Source organism: Symphalangus syndactylus, chromosome 21 (assembly GCF_028878055.3).
Source record: "Symphalangus syndactylus isolate Jambi chromosome 21, NHGRI_mSymSyn1-v2.1_pri, whole genome shotgun sequence".
NCBI classification, from domain to species: Eukaryota; Metazoa; Chordata; class Mammalia; order Primates; family Hylobatidae; genus Symphalangus; species Symphalangus syndactylus.
The window spans coordinates 18,613,315-18,633,282 of NC_072443.2; the positions used below are offsets into that span (position 1 = coordinate 18,613,315).

The window sequence follows — 19,968 nt, forward strand, 5'->3', positions numbered from 1 at the left end:
ACACACACACACACAACCGGATAATATTACCATAATCTGTGAAGGATGTAGACCGAGGTGGTTAAGAAAGAGAGAAATGAACCAGTATCTAGATTTCTATATTGTCCTATATGTCGGCTTTACACACATTTTCAGCCTTAATCTGTGCAAATCTCTGTGAAGAAGTAACTTGTAGATGCTTTAAAGTCAGAGGTTAGAACAATTGATAGGTATCTTGTAGTTGTGGCAAATTCAGTCCTGTGATTTAAAAGTCCACGCCTTTTCCTGTACCATCTGTGCTGCTGTGAAGGGTCTGGAGTTGCATCCTTCCAAATGTATGCTCAGATCCCGTAGTATGAAGGACTCTTATGTTCAGGACTTTTAGCCTTTTGATGTTCCACCAGAAACGCAAAGGATTTCCTGTCTGAGGTACAGTGAATAACAAATCTTGACGTAAATTGCCCTTCTGTGAAATACAAGGAAGAGCCATTGCCAAAATAGAATAGGAAGCCATCAGCTCTTCATTAGCATCTCTGAAGAGTAAAAATAAAATGACTCAAAAACATACTTTGGTGCATTTCCATAAATTGATTTATTTTTCATTTCCAACTTTTAAAATAGTTGAATGAGCACCCTCTAGTGGATAATAATAGCACTAAATCAAGGAATTTCTCTTTTTTAGCTATGGAAATTTAAATAGGTTCTGTAATCTACAGGGTTATATTAATTGTGTTTAACCATTTCTAGATTAAATGATATTTTTCATCTTCATCACTAGGAAGGAAGGTAGGGTGAAGAGTAGAATAGTAGGAAAAAAGAATAAAGTCACAGAAAAGTTGAATGAAAATTATACTATCGGCCGGGCGCGGTGGCTCACGCTTGTAATCCCAGCACTTTGGGAGGCCGAGGCGGGCGGATCACGAGGTCAGGAGATCGAGACCGCGGTGAAACCCCGTCTCTACTAAAAATACAAAAAAATTAGCCGGGCGTGGTGGCGGGCGCCTGTAGTCCCAGCTACTCGGAGAGGCTGAGGCAGGAGAATGGCATGAACCCGGGAGGCGGAGCTTGCAGTGAGCCGAGATTGCACCACTGCACTCCAGCCTGGGCGACAGAGCGAGACTCCATCTCAAAAAAAAAAAAAAAAAAAAAAAAAAGAAAATTATACTATCAAATAATAAACATTATCCAAATGATACATTATACAGTTTTGCAAAATTTTAACTTAACTAGCTTTTTTTTAATGCTTTAGCTTTGTTAAAATAGTAAGTAGTTCAGAGAGCCTTGAATCACAACTCTAATTTTATTAATTTACTCTGGGATTTAGGCCCCAGGCACTTAGCCAAGGAGAAAAATAAGTCAAGGCTCCCATATAAACGAGTTAGGGAAATGGGTAAGCAGGCAGGGTGACACACAGTGTGATATATTAGTTTAGCTTCATTAGCTGTTTCTCAAAATTCAGTTATTCTTGTGTACCATCTGTCTAGTTTTACTTAATATTTGTTTTTTGGTCAGTTTTAATATTTTTCTTTTGTTTCGTAGGAATTTTTCTTTTGTTTCTTAGGAATTTATTTTTCTTTTGTTTCTTAGGAATTTAAGCTTATTTTATATGATTATCAGTAAATAGATGTGCCTAGCCTACAGTTGACAGACGGTGTATTTTTAGAGAATGAATGAGTGTTGACAAGAAGATAATATACGATGGCTCACACCTGTAATTCCAGCACTTTGGGAGGCCAAGGCAGGAGAATTGCTTGAGGGCGGGAGGATTGCCTGAGGACAGGAGTTCAAGACCAGCATGGGCAATATAGCAAGACCTCATCTCTAGAAAAAATAAGCAATTAGCTGGATGTGGTGGTGCGTGCCTGTAGGCCCAAATGTTTGGGAGACTGAGGTAGGAGGATCGCTTGATTCCAGGAGGTCGAGGCTTCAGTGAGCCATGATCGCACAGCTGTACTCCAGCCTGGGTGACAGAGTGAGACCTTGTCTCTAAAAAAAAGAAGACAAAACAGACGTAGCATGTTGGAGGGAGGAGCAACAATGAGTGAGAAATAGAAAGACTTTTCAAGGGGGCATGTAGGCTCAGGCAAGTGACCGCAGTCAGTTTTCAGATCCTCAACTTCCATGTATTCTCTTTCAGAAAATTACTCTGCCCCTCTGTACATAAGGGGGTACATATTCTCCTTTCCCAATCTGCCTTTCTCCAATTTCCCTTCACCCTTTTCACAAAAAAAAGGCACGCTTGCACCATTCTGGCTTCTCTGCTATGTCCCTCCAGGTTTTCAAAACCTCCATGTGCCAGAAACTATTGGAGTGTCAGTGTGAGAAAGCAAATGACTAACAGATTCTCTGACAAGTCAGGTGGTTTCCAAGTTTTGCTTTCAGCAAAAGTAAAGGAGCCTTGATTGAGATGTCAGCTATCAATTCACTTAAGACATTTTTGATGATAGGTTGCTAAGTGATTTGGGGATATAACTCCAAAAGAATTCAAAGTAAGAAACGTTGCTATAACAAAATATATTTAATTCTCATCCACTTATTTAACTGAAGGTTTTTCTCAGCTTTTATAAAAACACAAAATAGGCATAAAAATGATGTTGAATCCTGACTGATTTTATTGTAGTAAGAAGTAATATTCATTTATGGATATATGGAAACAAAAGCTCATTTCATTAAGTATCCATTTCTTACCAATTTTTACTTTTATAAGTTGTTTTGATCGGTTTTGTACTAATAATATTATTGATCCCTGAATCCAGAAGTTACCATTTTAACACTTAGAGATTTAAGACCACAGGAAAAACAAATTTAGTACATACACATGTGTATATGTGGGGCCAGAGAAGTATGATAGGGTGATAAAAAGATTTCAAGCATGAAAATATATTAAGATCAAGTTATATGAAGTAGAATGTAAATAAAAGAGGAAAACGAGCAGCATAAAATTTCCACCTGTTAAAGATGAGTCAGTCTATGAATTTTTAAATGGATGATGGGTATCAAAATCATTCTGATATTTAGGTTCCACTGGGCACATATTAAAGGCAGTGTAATTTGTATTTTAAAATGTCAATTTTTACAGTATGCTGGAAATTGCATCCTTTAAACATATGGTGAGATTTTAATGTCAACTTAAAATGTGTCTTTTTTTCAAAATGATATCAGTGATGCACTAGCAAATTTGCAGGTCACTTACCTTGTATGTCTCCAGTTCTGCTGGCTACTGAGGTACTTGCACTTCTCACCTGGAAGACCAGTAAATGGAGCCGCTTCAGACTAACTGTGAATCTTGGGAGAAGGCCTGGAGTGTGGCGCCTGGCCGCTGTTTTCTAGAGTCATCTACCGTACATTCCCTCTACTGCCTGCTAAACTATTTGCCCATCCATCAAAGCTTTGGATTCGGAAGCCACTTTCCTTCCAGCCCCAGGTTAGCAACCCACCCAGTGTAGGCACAGGAGGGGTTGTGTGTGTGTGTGTGTGTTGTGGAGAGGAGAATGGAGGTCAGTGGCAGGTGTGTGCAAGGGGAGCTGTAAGAATCATATTAATACACAGCTTTGCTTTCTCAGGGCTAGGAAGCACCAACCTGAGCAGCCTTAGCAGTCCCTTCAAGAGTTGGTCTGTTGGAGCTGCTTCTGTAGGCAGGATGTGGCAAGCTGATTTCATTGTTAGACACAAAAGGGTTTCAGGGAGGTCAGGGCCACTTGTACTAAGTGAGCGTTGGGGTAAAATTCTCTTTCCTGCCCCCTTTTGTAGCTCTGTGCTGTAGTACCAGGGTCTCACACTTTGGGAATCACTTCTGTTAGACTTTAAAGTCAGTCTGATTTTGAATCAGATACTTCTGCCTACTAGCAATGTGACCTCAGGTAAGTTGCCAAAATCTCTAAAAGCCTCAGTTAACCTCTAAAATAGGAGTAAGAGCTGCCTCTCTCAAGGTTGTTGTGATGGTTCTATGATATAAACATGCAAAACGAACATTGTACACATCCAATCAGTAACATTTATTAATAATGATATCAGAGTATGGTGGAGGATGTGAACCGGGTGGTAAGTGGAAAGGCTTCATTGGAGAGATAAAACTCCCTAAGTTGAGAACAGATAGGTGAGAGAGGAAAGGTTATTCAGGGAGGTTGGGGGGCGGGGCATGTGGAGATCAGTAAATTTTAAAGAAACTTGTTACAGGAAATCTATATAGTTCAGTAGGGTTGGGTGTAGATCATGAAAGATAAAAAATTTCGTTTGTTCTATTTAGGCCTTATTTCATCTAGTCGCTAAAGAACAAGATAGAATAATTTCTGAAGAGTTCTGCCTCAGTCTGCAATAAGTTCTTGTCTTTTTTTTTTATTATTATACTCTAAGTTCTGCGGTACATGTGCAGAATGTGCAGTTTTGTTACATAGGTATACCCATGCCATGGTGGTTTGCTGCACCCATCAACCCATCACCTACATTAGGTATTTCTCCAAATGCTATCCGTCCCCCAGCCCCTCACCCCCCGACAGGCCCCAGTGTGTGATGTTCCCCTCCCTGTGTCCATGTGTTCTCATTGTTCAACTCCCACTGATGAGTGAGAACATGCAGTGTTTGGTTTTCTGTTCCTGTGATAGTTTGCTGAGAATGATGGTTTCCAGCTTCATCCATGTCCCTGCAAAGGACATGAACTCATCCTTTTATATGGCTGCATAGTATTTCATGGAGTATATGTGACACATTTTCTTTATCCAGTCTATCATTGATGGACATTTGGGTTGGTAACAAGTCTTTGCTATTGTGAATAGTGCTGCAATAAACATACATGTGCATGTGTCCTTATAGTAGAAGGATTTATAATCCTTTGGGTATATACTCAGTAATGGGATTGCTGGGTCAAATGGTATTTCTAGTTCTAGATCCTTGAGGAATCGCCACACTGTCTTCCACAATGGTTGAACTAGTTTACAGTCCCACCAACAATGTAAAAGTGTTCCTGTTTCTCCACATCCTCTCCAGCATCTGTTGTTTCCTGACTTTTTAATGATCGGGATTCTTTTTTTTTTTTTTATTTTTTATTATACTACAGGTTTTAGGCTACATGTGCACAATGTGCAGGTTTGTTACATATGTATCCATGTGCCATGTTGATTTCCTGCACCCATTAACTCGTCATTTAGCATTAGGTATATCTCCTAATGCTGTCCCTCCCCCCTACCCCCACCCCACAACAGTCCCCAGAGTGTGATGTTCCCCTTCCTGTGTCCATGAGTTCTCATTGTTCAATTCCCACCTATGAGTGAGAACATGCGGTGTTTGGTTTTTTGTCCTTGCCATAGTTTACTGAGAATGATGTTTTCCAGTTTCATCCATGTCCCTACAAAGGACATGAACTCATCATTTTTTATGGCTGCATAGTATTCCATGGTGTATATATGCCACATTTTCTTAATCCAGTCTATCGTTGTTGGACATGTGGGTTGGTTCCAACTCTTTGCTATTGTGAATAGTGCCGCGATAAACATACGTGTGCATGTGTCTTTATAGCAGCATGATGTCTAGTCCTTTGGGTATATACCCAGTAATGGGATGGCTGGGTCAAATGGTATTTCTAGTTCTAGATCCCTGAGGAATCGCCACACTGACTTCCACAATGGTTGAACTAATTTACAGTCCCACCAACAGTGTAAAAGTGTTCCTATTTCTCCACATCCTCTCCAGCACCTGTTGTTTCCTGATTTTTTAATGATCGCCATTCTAACTGGTGTGAGATGGTATCTCACTGTGGTTTTGATTTGCATTTCTCTGATGGCCAGTGATGATGAGCATTTTTTCATGTGTCTTTTGGCTGCATAAATGTCTTCTTTTGAGAAGTGTTTGTTCATGTCCTTTGTCCACTTTTCGATGGGGTTGTTTGTTTTTTTCTTATAAATTTGTTTAAGTTCTTTGTAGATTCTGGATATTATCCCTTTGTCAGTTGGATAGATTGCAAAAACTTTCTCCTGTTTTGTAGGTTGCCTGTTCACTCTGATGATAATTTCTTTTGCTGTGCAGAAGCTCTTGAGTTTAATTAGATCCCATTTGTCAATTTTGGCTTTTGTTGCCATTGCTTTTGGTGTTTTAGACATGAAGTTTTTGCCCATGCCTATGTCCTGAATGGTATTGCCTAGGTTTTCTTCTAGGATTTTTATGGTTTTGGGTGTTATGTTTAAGTCTTTAATCCATCTTGAGTTGATTTTTGTATAAGGTGTAAGGAAGGGGTCCAGTTTCAGTTTTCTGCATATGGCTAGCCAGTTTTCCCAGCACCATTTATTAAACAAGGAATCTTTTCCCCATTGCTTGTTTGTGTCAGGTTTGTCAAAGATTAGATGATTGTGGATGTGTGGTATTCTTTCTAAGGCCTCTTTTCTGTTCCATTGTTGTATATATCTGTTTTGGTACCAGTACCATGCTGTTTTGCTTACTGTAGCCTTGTAGTATAGTTTGAAGTCAGGTAGCATGATGCCTCCAGCTTTGTTCTTTTTTGTTAGGATTTTCTTGGCTATGTGGGTTCTTTTTTGATTCCATATGAAGTTTAAAGTATTTTGTTTTTCCAATTCTGTGAAGAAAGTCAATGGTAGCTTGATGGGGATAGCATTGAATCTATAAGTTACTTTGGGCAGTATGGCCATTTTCACTATATTGATTCTTCTTATTCATGAGCATGGAAGTATTTTCCATTTGTTTGTGTCCTCTCTTATTTCTTCAAGCAGTGGTTTGTAGTTCTCCTTGAAGAGGTCCTTCACATCTCTTGTAAGTTGTATTCTCAGGTATTTTATTCTCTTAGTAGCAATTGTGGATGGGAGTTCACTCATGATTTGGCTGTTTGTTTGTCTGTTATTGGTATATAGGGATGCTTTTGATTTTTGCACATTGATTTTGTGTCCTGAGACTTTGCTGAAGTTGCTTATTAGCTTAAGGAGATTTTGGGCTGAGATGATGGGGTTTTCTAAATATGCAATCATGTCATCTGCAAACAGAGACAATTTGACTTGCTGTCTTCCTATTTGAATACCCTTTATTTCTTTCTCTTGTCTGATTGCCCTGGCTAGAAATTCCAATACTATGTTGAATAGGAGTGATGAGAGAGGGCATTCTTGTCTTGTGCTGGTTTTCAGAGGGAATGCTTCCAGTTTTTGCCCATTCAGTATGATATTGGCTGTGGGTTTGTCATAAATAGCTCTTATTATTTTGAGATATGTTCCATTGATACCTAGTTTATTGAGAGTTTTTAGCATGAAGCGGTGTTGAACTTTGTCAAAGGTCTTTTCTGCATCTATTGAGATAATCGTGGTTTTTGTCATTGGGTCTGTTTATGTGATGGATTACGTTTTTTTTTTTCAAGGATTAATTTAATTTTTAAAACAAATACAAGTTATTGATTCAGTCTTCTCAACTTGACAATCTACCTGTGGTATAACTGTCAGGTTAAAAACATACATCTTTACAACTTAGTGGTCTCAAGTTAAAAACAAACAAACAAAAAACCACACCATTTCACAGACAGGAAAGAAACAACATGAAAACAGCTCAAGAAATACACTAATGAGCAAAAATATATGGGGAAAGAGGAGAGTGTAGTTTTGACTTAACTGAACAAACCAGGAAGAAACTGGTCTACGTATGTAAATGTGCATCCTGGAAAGTCAGGTGTCAGGATTTTCGGGTAGGAATCTAAATGACTTGAATCTTCCCTATTTCCTGAATAAAAGTGACATCTTTCTGTATTTATACTTCATGGCTCAGACACCTACCTCATTTGGCTCTATTCCTTACTCACTCTAGCCTTTACTTAAATGAGTCTGAAAAACTTGGCGATACAGCATAAGAAGAAAAATAATCACACATAATATTTTCATTTCCTTAGCTACTTTAGACTGGGGCTTGTTACTAGAAAATTCCTGAAGAAAATTTCAACGTAAATCTGTGGCTTTGCTGAATCAAGCCCACCCCGCCCCCTGCCCCGCCGCCAATAATATTTAGAAAACACCCACTGTTTGGGCTAATAGCATTATTGGTGGTACCTATTATATAGAGGGATACCTGAACAAAGTCTGTCACAAAACCAGTGTTAAATCACTCTTGGGGTTGAGAAGAAAAAAAGGGGAGTCTCAAATCACAAGAAGTAAAGACATATCTAGGACGCTTGCCCTTCTGGATCCACACTTCCTTCAGGGTTTTCATCATTATAAATGTTCTCTGCCATTTGCCACACTTGTATGATATTGTCTTCTGATACAGAACAAATCAGCCAAGGTTCATTGGGATTCCAGGAGAAATCAGATATCTTGGCAGTGTGACCACCATGAATAAACAACAACTCTGGTGACCTGTCTTCTGCATCTTCTGGGGATTGTTCCTCTCCAATTTTACTTAAATCCCAGACATTCAGTCTGCGATCAGTACCACTGGAAGCCGAAATAGTCTCATTGTGAGGTGACTACTGAACCTGGAATATTTCATCCATGTGACTCAAAGGAATGCAACATAAGTTTCAGATTTCTCAGATCCCACAAGGCAACAGTCTTGTCAGCTGATCCTGTGGCAAGAATGAACTCACTATAAGGATTGAAGGAGAGGCAGTTCACGTCAGCAGCGTGAGCATCAACTGAGTGGCTTGGTTTGGAAGTATTGTTTGAATGAGTATCCCCAATCATAAGTTTCTGATGATCAGCAGCTGCCCCAAACAGAGACTCATGGAGCAGATGCCAGGAAACATCTTCTGCTACTACTGTATGCCCTGTAAAGATGGTCTTCGCATCCACCACTTTTCGCTCCTTTGGAACAGCGCTGATGTCCCACGGGTAGATGGTGTGGTCATCTGAAGCACTAAGTAAGTGCCCACTGAGATTTGGGTTCCAAGAAAGCCCATAGCCTTTTTTCTGATGTCCATGGAGATGCAAATCTGGGTTGCAGTCTCCAGAAAGATCTAGTTTAGGATATTTTGTATAGTCCAACACAAGAACATCACTGGAAGCAGTCTTTGTTGTGATAATACAAGGATTCTGGGGCATATAACGGGCCCTGTTTACTTCTCCTTCATGGTTGATCTTGATTTCTATTTCAATTTTTCCACTAACTGAACCAAAACTTCCAAATTCTCCTTTCTCACTGTCATAGTGTGATGCATCAAACTGAGCATCATCATTAGGGAGTTGCACACTGGCTATAACAAAATGTTTTTGTTCATCCAATGTGTGTGTACCCAGGACAAGTCGATGAGTGCTGAAATCTTTCCCTTCTGGTCTGGTTACACCTGGAAGCCACTGGTCAGTTAGGCTGGGCCACTCTAGAGCCTGCATCATTACCAAATCATAAAGAAAAGGGGCGTCTTTTTCCATATTTTGTACTCCTTATGGATCACTCATTCTTCCACTGCGTCGTCAAAGGCTGTTTCCTTGTTGGCCATGGAGGCCAGGCGAGCCAGGGGAATCCTGGAGTCGAGTGTTGCAGGAGGGGCAGGGAGGCTGCAGGCCGGATTGATTTGCTTATGTTGAACCAGTCTTGCATCCCAGGTATGAAGCTGACTTCGTGGTGGATAAGCTTATTGATGTGCTACTGGATTTGGTTTGCCAGTATTTTATTGAGTATTTTTGCATTGATGTTCATCAGGGATATTGGCCTGAAATTTTATTTTTTTGTTGTTTCTTTGCCAGGTTTTGGTGTCAATATTATGCTGGCCTCATAAAATGAGTTAGGGAGGATTCCCTCTTTTTCTATTGTTTGGAATAGTTTCAGAAGGAATGGTACTAGCTCCTCCTTGTACGTTTGGTAGAATTCGGCTGTGAATTCATCTGGTCCTGGACTTTTTTTGGTTGGTAGGCTATTAATTACTGCCTCAATTTCAGAACTTGTTATTGGTCTATTCAGGGATTCGACTTCTTCCTGGTTTAGACTTGGGAGGGTGTATGTGTCCAGGAATTTATTCATTTCTTCTAGATTTTCTATTTTATTTGCATAGAGTGTTTATAGTATTCTCTGATGGTAGTTTGTATTTCTGTGGGATCAGTGGTTATATCCCCTATATCATTTTTTATTGCATCTATTTGATTCTTCTCTATTTTCATCTTTATTAATCCGGCTAGCAGTCTATCTATTTTGTTGGTCTTTTCAAAAAACCAGCTCCTGGATTCATTGATTTTTTTTGAAGGGATTTTCATGTGTCTATCGCCTTCAGTTCTGCTCTGATCTTAGTTATTTCTTGTCTTCTGCTAGCTTCTGAATTTGTTTGCTGTTGCTTCCCTAGTTCTTTTAATTTTGATGTTAGGTTGTCAATTTTAGATCTTTCCTGCTTTCTCTGTGAGCATTTAGTGCTGTAAATCTCCCTTTACACACTGCTTTAAATGGGTCCCAGAGATTCTGGTATGTTGTATCTTTGTTCTCATTGGTTTCAAATAACATCTTTATTTCTGCCTTCATTTCATTATTTACTCAGTAGTCATTCAGGAGCAGGTTGTTCAGTTTCCATGTAGTTGTGCGGTTTTGAGTGAGTTTCTTAATCCTGAGTTCTAATTTGATTTCACTGTGTTCTGAGAGACTGTTATAATTTCCATTCTTTTACATTTGCTGAAGAGTTTACTTCCAATTATGTGGTCAGTTTTAGAATAAGTGTGATGAGGTGCTGAGAAGAATATATATTCTGTTGATTTGGGGTGGAGAGTTCTGTAGATGTCTATTAGGTCTGCTTGGTCCAGAGCTGAGTTCAAGTCCTGAACATCCTTGTTAATTTTCTGTCTCATTGATCGGTCTAATATTGACAATGGGGTGTTAAAGTCTCCCAACATTATTGTGTGGGAGTCTAAGTCTCTTTGTAGGTCTCTAAGAACTTGCTTTATGAATCTGGATTCTCCTGTGTTGGGTCCATATATATTTAGGATAGTTAGCTCTTCTTGTTGCATTGATCCCTTTACCATTACATAATGCCCTTGTCTATTTTGATCTTTGTTGGTTTAAAGTCTGTTTTATCAGAGATTAGGATTGGAACGCCTGCTTATTTTTGCTTTCCATGTGCTTGATAAATATTTCTCCATCCCTTTATTTTGAACCTATGTGTTTCTCTGCACGTGAGATGGGTCTCCTGAATACAGCACACTGATGGGTCTTGACTCTTTATTCAATTTGCCAGTCTGTGTCTTTTAATTGGTGCATTTGGTCTGTTTAAAGTTAATATTGTTATGTGTGAATTTGATCCTGTCACTATGATGCTAGCTGTTTATTTTGTCCGTTAATTGATGCAGTTTCTTCATAGTGTCAATGGTCTTTACAATTTGGTATGTTTTTGCAGTGGCTGGTACTGGTTGTTCCTCTCCATGTTTAGTGCTTCCTTCAGGAGATCTTGTAAGGCAGGCCTGGTGGTGACAAAATCTCTCAGCATTTCCTTGCCTGTAAAGGATTTTATTTCTCCTTCGCTTATGAAGCTTAGGTTGGCTGGATATGAAACTGTGGGTTGAAAATTCTTTTCTTTAATAATGTTGAATATTGGCCCCCACTCTCTTCTGGCTTGTAGAGTTTCTGCTGAGAGATCTGCTGTTATCTGAAGCACTTCCCTTTGTGGGTGACCTGACCTTCCTCTCTGGCTTCCCTTAACATTTTTTCCTTCATTTCAACCTTGGTGAATCTGACAATTATGTGCCTTGGGTTTGCTCTTCTCGAGGAGTATCTTTGTGGTGTCCTCTGTATTTCCTCAATTTGAATTTTGGCCTGCCTTACTAGATTGGGGAAGTTCTCCTGGATGATATCCTGAAGACTGTTTTCCAACTTGTTTCATCCTCCCCGTCACTTTCAGGTACACCAATCAAACGTAGATTTGGTCTTTTCACATAGTCCCATATTTCTTGGAGGCTTTGTTCATTCCTTTTTACTCTTTTTTCTCTAAACTTGTCTTCTCACTTTATTTCATTAAATTGATCTTCAGTCTCTCATATCTTTTCTTCTGCTTGATCAATTCAGCTATTGATGCTTGTGTATGCTTCACGAAGTTCTCGTGCTGTGTTTTTCAGCTCCATCAGGTCATTTATGTTCTTCTCTAAACTGGTTATTCTAGTTAGCAGTTTGTCTAAACTTTTTTCAAGGTTCTTAGCTTCCTTGCATTGGGTTAGAATATGCTCCTTTGGCTCGGAGTTTGTTATAAACCACCTTCTGAAGCCTACTTCTGTCAATTTGTCAAACTCATTCTCCATCCAGTTTTGTTCCCTTGCGGGGGAGGAGTTGTGATCCTTTGGAGGAGAAGAGGCATTCTGGTTTTTGGAATTTTCAGCCTTTTTCACTGGTTTCTCCCCATCTTTGTGGATTTATCTACCTTTGGTCTTTGATGTTGGTAACCTTTGGCCGGGGTCTTTGAGTGGACGTGCTATTCCTTTCTGTTTGTTAGTTTTCCTTCTAACAGTTGGGCCCCTCTGCTGCAGGTCTGTTGGAGTTTGCTGGAGGTCCACTCCAGATCCTGTTTGCCTGGATATCACCAGCGGAGGCTGCAGAACAGCAAAGATTGTTGCCTGTTCTGTCCTCTGGAAGTTTTGTCCCAGAGGGGCACTTGCCAGATGTCAGCCAGAGCTCTCCTGTATGAGGTGTCTGTCAGCCCCTACTGGGAGGTGTCTCCCAGTCAGGATACACAGGGGTCAGAGACCCACTTGAGGAGGCAGTCTGACCCTTAGCAGAGCTCGGACCCTGTGCTGGGAGGTCCGCTGCTCTCTTCAAAGCCATCAGGCAGGGATGTTTAAGTCGGCTGAAGCTGTGCCCACAGCCACCCCTTTCCCCTGGTGCTATGTCCCAGGGAGAGGGGGTTTTATCTATAAGTCCCTTACTGAGGCTGCTGCCTTTTTTTCAGAGATGCCCTGCCCAGAGAGGAAAAATCTGGCAGTCTGGCCACAGCAGCCTTGGTGAGCTGCAGTGGGCTCCGCCCAGTTCAAACTTACTGGTGGCTTTGTTTACACTGTGAGGGTAAAACCGCCTACTCAAGCCTCAGTGATGGCGGACACTCCTCTCTCCACCAAGCTCCAGCTTCCCAGGTTGATCTCAGACTGCTGCTGTGCTGGCAGTGAGAATTTCAAGCCAGTGGACCTTAGTTTGCTGGGCTCCATGGGGGTGGGACCTGCTGAGCAAGACCACTTGCCTTCCTGGCTTCAGCACCCCTTTCCAGGGGAGTGAATGGTTCTGTCTCGCTGGTGCTCCAGGCGCCACTGGGGTATGGAAAAGAAAACTCCTGCAGCTAGTTCAGTGTCTGCCCAAACAGCCACCCAATTTTGTGCTTGAAACCAAGAGCCCTGGTGGGGTAGGCACCAAAGGGAATCTCCTGGCCTGCAGGTTGCATAGACCATGGGAAAAGAGTGGTATCTGGGCTGGAGTACATGGTTCCTCAGGCTCAGTCCTTCACGGCTTCCCTTGGGTAGGGGAGAAAATTCCCCGACCCCTTGTGCTTCCCTGATGAGGCAATGCCCCACCCTGCTTCAGCTCGCCTTCTGTGGGCTGCACCCACTGTCCAACCAGTCCCAGTGAGATGAACTGGGTCCCTCAGTTGGAAATGCAGAAATCATCCACCTTCTGCGTTGATCTTCTGGGAGCTGCAGACCGCAGCCGTTCCTATTGGGCCATCTTGCCAGCAATCCTCAGTACATGTCTTTAAATCTGATTGGGGCTCTCTCCCCCTAAAGTTTTTTAATGGCTTCTCATCACTTAGAAGATAAAACTGAAAAACCTTACCATATTATACTTGGTAATCTTCTGCCATGATCCACACGAGACTACTAATTTTTAAAATGCACTGTAATTTCTCATTCCTGTGTGCTTGTACATGTGGTATTGGCTTTGTCCTGAAACTTGCTTTCTCATTTCTTCCTACAGATAATTTCTTCTCATCCTTCAAGATTTAACATATTAGATAATATACAAAAGCTAATGTTGTTCCTGAATTAATAATCCTCTTAAACAATAAGCTTAAAAGGAAACATGCAGGATTAATAACCTTTCTAAGAGATAGGAAAGAAAATGTGAATAAATGGAGAAACATATTGTCATCAGGATTGGAAAAATTGACTGCAATAAAGATGTGAAATCTCTCCAAGTTTAAAGCATTTAATATAATCCTAGGCAAGGTTACTGTATCTCTACCTGTCTACATACACAAATATTGTATAAATTATGTTTAACTGAACTTTTATTCCAAAGTTCATCTGAAAGAATAAACATTCAAGATAGCTTTGAAAATTCTGAAGAAAAAAAACAAGAAAGAATAGAGATTTATCCTGTCTGATGTTAACTAATTGAAAGTGTTCTACTCCTTTTTAGCTAATGGGTAGGTACATGATGCAAGCCAAGCCACTCCTTCTGTATAACTGTGTTTCTGAGCATTTTTTTGTTACACATGACTCAACACTGGATAGATTTTTCAGCCTGTTTGGAAGGTAAGGTTAGGATGAACTGCCATAAGACTTATAATAGTGACATTTGCAGATTTCCCTTTGGGGTCAGTTTTAAAGCAATCTCCCCCAAAGTGTGGTCCTGGGGATCAGCAGCATCAGCATCACCTGAAAACTTGCTAGAGCTACGAATTTCAGGCTCTCTTTCAGACCTACTGAATCAGAAACTCTGGCTAGGTCCCTGCCGTCTGTTTTACAGACCCTTGATGCACAATTAAGTTTGCGAACCTCTTTCTTAAAGAAAGAGGTTGTCATCCTCCAAAATAGCTAAAACAGATATGCCAGGCTCCTGTGACTCACCATCCGTAGTAAGAGGCAGTGAAAGAAGAAAGCAGTTTCACATTTAGCCCTAAATTGAAATTCACATGGCATGCTTCCCGTCGCAGGTGTTACATTTCAATACAGCCATTCCTCACATAGGCAACTCCAGGGTGTGTAGCAGCTGGAATTTATTTAATTGACCATAGTTAACGAGACTCCCAAATAACTCAGCTAGAAAGGTCAGCTAGTAAATAAATTAAATATTTCCTGCTGGATCATCTGTCAGTTGATGTGAGTTTGTGATTGTCAAGAGATGGAACTCTTGGACCGAATACAAATTTAGCAAGGTAAAGCTGCTGGGGGAAAGCCTGCACCATCAATCCATAAGTGGTTTTTAAATCATCCTTGGTTTTTTATCATCTGAGCCACTCATCGCTTCATTAACTCCATGACTGTAGAGTTCACTGTAGTTAGTTTCCCATAGCTTTTATCTTCATCAGGAGAAAACACTCATTCCCTCTAACACCCTTTTATGATAATACTTTTCCCTCTAATATTAATAGTCTCTAAGAAATTGAATATTGTCTCTAAGAAAAACACTTCCTTGTGCAAAGAGTGATGGACAAGGGTTCGTTTTGACAGACTTAGAGGTATTTAAAGGCAGGGTGCCTTTTTTTTTTTTTTTTTTTCCAAGATGTTCTGCAGGGAGGGACTAAGCTGAGTGTAAGCTGAGGCATACCTCTCTGGTGCAGAATTTAAGCTTCAAAAACCTCAGTAATCATAATGTTACCAGTAGAGGGTCTTGACTGCAAGTTGTCCAGGTTCTTGGAGTTTTGAACAAAGAATATGACAAAACACACAGCAAAGCAAGGAAAGAATGTCACAACAGAAGAGATTTATTGAAACTGAAAGTACACTCCACAGTGTGAGAATGGCCACAAAGGCCCCAGATACAGAATATTCTTGGGTCCGAATACCCACTAGAGGTTTTCCATTGGCCACTTGGTGTTTACCTCATGTAAATGATGTGATGGCCCGCAATCAGTCTGATTGGTTGGGGAAAGCAACCCAACAGAGGCTGAAGTGAAGTTACAAAGGTTACACTCCTGTGCAAATATCTGATTGGTTGTGGACAGCAACCAGAGACTAAAGTGAAGTTACAAAGTTGCACTTCTGTGCAAGCGTGTGATTGGTTGCAAAAAGCAACAAATTAGAGGTACTTTTAATTTCCCATTTGCCAAGCAGAAAATGTGGGGGTTTACAAAGAGAGTAGCCCCTGGTTCTTTTGTTACTTAGGCATGGAAAGTTACGGTTTTCCTTTCAGTTTGGTTCTAGGAAGTCAGCATGAAATGGCCTTAGGTTCCCTGTCTCCAGACTCTATTCTCTTGCCTCAATAATATAATATTTCAGTGATCACAATTAGTTTTTGAAAAGCCACAATGAACGAAATACCAGTTTTTAAAATAAAGACAGGATCATAACAATGCTGGATTCAGTCCTATCAGAGCCTCATGAGGCAAAAGGAAGAGTCAGGAATACTGATCCTGTCTCTTAAAATCACAGGTAAGTGAAGTGTAAAACTAGGACCACATTCACCTGATTTGTAATATAAAATTGTATTGGTATGTATAATATTAATATTCTCTTATTTTCTCTTTTTCTATTTCTAGGGAGATACTAACATCTCCATCATGCTGGCAATATGCTGTCCTGCTTAACCGATTCAATTATGCTTTTGAACTGGAAAAGGATTTACATTTGAAGGGCTATCACACACTCTTTCAGGGATCTTTACCCAACTATCCTAAATCAATGAAGTGTTACCTTAGCAGAACTCCGGGCCGAATCCCTTCAGAAAGACACCAAATTGGAAACCTGAAAAAATATTATCTCCTAAATGCTGCTTCTCTTCTCCCAGTATTGGCTCTGGAATTAAGGGATGGGGAGAAGGTTCTGGATCTGTGTGCTGCTCCTGGAGGCAAATCAATAGCTCTGCTGCAGTGTGCTTGTCCAGGTAGTGTGCTTTCCTTTCAGTATTCGACAACTTTTTAATATCTGTATGTTACAGAGAATTTTGAAAGTATATGTGGGGAGAAACATAAGATTGAATTTGCAAACTCGGGAAGCCTGAAAACTGAGATACTGTGGAAAAGAATGGAAATTTTTGCTGAGGAAGTCAGTATAAATAACATTTTTTTCAGCAATTTAATTCTAGCAGGTGATTGGGAACAAAACTTCAACATTTCGCAAATACAAATCTGTCAGATAATATGAATGCTGATAAGCCTGATAGGTATTTTTTATTGTTTACCTTTATACTTGAGAGTCTTATATAGATATCCCTGTCATACTTTTCTGCAACAAAAACATACACATTTAAAATAATTTTTTGATGTCAATAGACTATAAGATTCTAAGGCAATTCTTTCCAGTAGAAATATAATGTGAAGTACATATATACCCTTAAATATTTAAGTAGTTCCATTTTAAAAAGTAGAAAGAAACAGGTGAAATTAATTTGAATAATACATTGAACCAATACATTCAAAATATTGTTTCAATATGTAATCAAAATAGAAATAATAAGATATTTTACATTCTCTTTTTTTTACAGGTCTTTAAAATTGGTTATGTTACAGTTACATCACATTTCAATTGAGACTAGCCACATTTCAGGTGTTCATAGCCACATGTGAGAAGAGGGTATGGTATTGGACAATCCAAAAAGTCTTTTCAAGTGACTTTTTCATTACCATTATTATTAGAACCAAAGTGATACACAGTTTTACAAATATTTGTTAAAAGTAACAAGTCAACACTTACTATAAATTTTTTTCTTAATAATTTTTCTTTTAAAACTAATTCTTTTTTTAAAAAGCTAATACAGGCTTCTCTGAATAAATATTACTTACTACTAGATGAGGCAGAGTTCAGCATCAATTCTGTCTGTTTTTGTGTGATGGTTCTGTTTTTATAGATGCCAGTGCTGTTCACACAGATACGAAGATGGAAATGTTGGCTGGGCGCGGTGTCTCGTGCCTGCAATCCCAGCACTTTGGGAAGCCAAGGCAGGCGGATCGCTTGAGCTCAGGAGTTCTAGACCAGCCTGGGCAACATGGGAAAACGCTGTCTGTACAAAAAAATTCAAAAAATTAGCTGGGTATGGTGGTGCATGTCTGTAGTCCCAGCTACTCAGGAGGCTGAGGTAGGAGGATTGCTTGAGCCTGGGAGGCAGAGATTACAGTGAGCTGAGATTGTACCACTCCACTTCAGCCTGGGAAACAGAGTGAGATCCTGTCCCAGAGAGAATTGTGTTACAGTTGTTTTACTGGTTCTTCAAACTTCTGATTTGTAGCCTCAGATCACATACGGATCTTTCATCAAGCATTATTTTAAAGATCTATTAGGTAAGCACTCTTTAAGTCCATTTTTGATTTTGTTGAAAGCAAATGACGTGAAACCATCTCAATTACAAAAGGCAGTGTTGCCTTTTTTTTTTTTTTTTTTTTTTTTTGAGATGGAGTCTCGCTGTGTCTCCCAGGCTGGAGTGCAGTGGCGTGATATCAGCTCACTCCAACCTCTGCCTCCCAGGTTCGAGTGATTCTCCTGCCTCAGCCTGCCGAGTAGCTGGGATTACAGGCGCCCACTACCATGCCTGGCTAATTTTTATATTTTTAACAGAGATGGAGTTTCACCATGTTGGCCAGGCTGGTGTCAAACTCTTGACCTCAAGTGACCTGCCCACCTGGGCCTCCCTAAGTGCTGTGAGCCACTGTGCCTGACTGACTTACTCACTTTCTCAGCCAAGAGACTGATGTGTTGAACTGCCCTTGTTCGATGTTCTGGAGGTTTCTACACCCTGGCACATTCTGCCATAATAAGATTCTAAATGTGTGGGAAGCTTGCTTGTCATTTGTAAAGTTGGTGAAGGGCCATGTGAAAGGAGATGCCCCACTGGAAGTGTTCTCCTCCTTTAGGCAGTTGATGATCTGAAAATGGATTTTTTTGAAACTGTCCAAGCCTTCCTGTCCCTTAGAACATTGGTATGTATCCCCAAGGCATGTATGTTCCAGTTTGAAGACTGCTTTTATACTTTTATATGAGAGCATTCCCTGTTGAAATAGATCTAAAATTCTTTTATGAGAAATGTGAATCCAGTTGTACTAGGCATTGGTACAAATATATCAGTTAACTGTATATTTAGGAGGAAGTATGCCCAGTGTTTTAGAGTTCTGGTTAAAACTCAGCTATTGAAGCTTGCTGTATTTTAGAATAAGAAATCACAGCAAAAATGTTATTTTACAAGTTTATCTCATTATTTTTATAATTTGAGCTGAAGTTTTGTGGAATTGTATGTTATAAGGAGCACTTACTTTTACTTCTACTCTATGTCGTTTGACATTGTTTTTAAGTTAAAAAGCTTATACTAATTAATTCGGGATATAGAATTTTAGTATTATAAAGGATGGAAGGGAGATGTCAAATTTGGTTACCATTTTGAAGAGAGGACATTTTAATCCTAAATTATCCTCATTAGTAGGCTATAAATATTTTACACATTTATAGTAGCAAAGTTGATTTGATTAGGAACCCAAAGGCAAACTGATATATTCTAGGAGTTTGAAGTTGAGAAGAATCTTCCTGTTCTTATATCAAGGGCAATGAACTACAGGCAGTGTTCCAAGTAAAGTAGCTTTTCATCTAAGTAGGACTAATGATAATGATTTACTAAGAAGTACAGATGTCTTCATGCTGATGCTTAAAGCCCAAATTAGGTTAGCTACAGTGCTTGAATTTGGAATGTAGAAGCAATACTAATCAAAGCTTTTATAAGTAAAATGTAAAATGATGGCTGCACTAAATGTGCATTTGTACACCAAATTTCTTTAGATCAGTACTGGCCTTTATTCTGGGCCAAGAGGCTCATGGCTTTGAATGATTACAAAGCTTATGTTTTAGGATGATTTAAAAAAAAGAGTCTACTTTCTGTTGGTTCAGCTGCTCTCACCTGTTTACCACAGTGATGGACTGACCATGGTTTTTGTTAACGTAGCCTTTTTAATGTCCTGGTCTTGGCAGAAAAAGAGCAAACAATATGGATTCTAAATGGGAAAATATTAGCATATTAACTAAGGATGACCCAGCTTGGTGGAGTGTCTTAGTCAACTTTCTGGCTGAAGGCTATGTCCCTCTAGACATGAAAATCTCTTTGATGTCAGTGACAACTTTTTTGGTTTTTTGAGACAAGGTCTTGCTCTGTTGCTCAGGCTGGAGTGCAGTGGTGCAACCTTGGCTCCCTGCAGCCTTGACTTCC

At 39.8% G+C, this 19,968-nt stretch overlaps 1 protein-coding gene and 1 pseudogene across 6 annotated transcripts in view; one reads left to right on the forward strand and one right to left on the reverse strand.

Annotated features, from left to right (window-relative positions):
* NSUN3 (NOP2/Sun RNA methyltransferase 3) overlaps positions 1 to 19,968 on the forward strand; it is a 126,872-nt gene that overhangs the window by 5,849 nt on the left and 101,055 nt on the right. For 5 of the 6 annotated variants that reach the window (XR_010118608.1, XR_010118609.1, XM_063630555.1 and 2 more), the window contains 2 exons: positions 3,188 to 3,403; positions 16,325 to 16,668. Coding sequence is in view for 4 of the 6 variants with exons in the window: in XM_063630555.1 (XP_063486625.1) it covers positions 3,237 to 3,403; positions 16,325 to 16,668 (511 nt within the window). In the remaining 2 variants the exon portion in view is untranslated. The remainder of the gene's footprint in view (positions 1 to 3,187; positions 3,404 to 16,324; positions 16,669 to 19,968) is intronic. The other variant, XM_055260663.2, reaches the window with a different exon arrangement.
* LOC129471699 (histone-binding protein RBBP4-like) lies at positions 7,966 to 9,421 on the reverse strand (annotated as a pseudogene).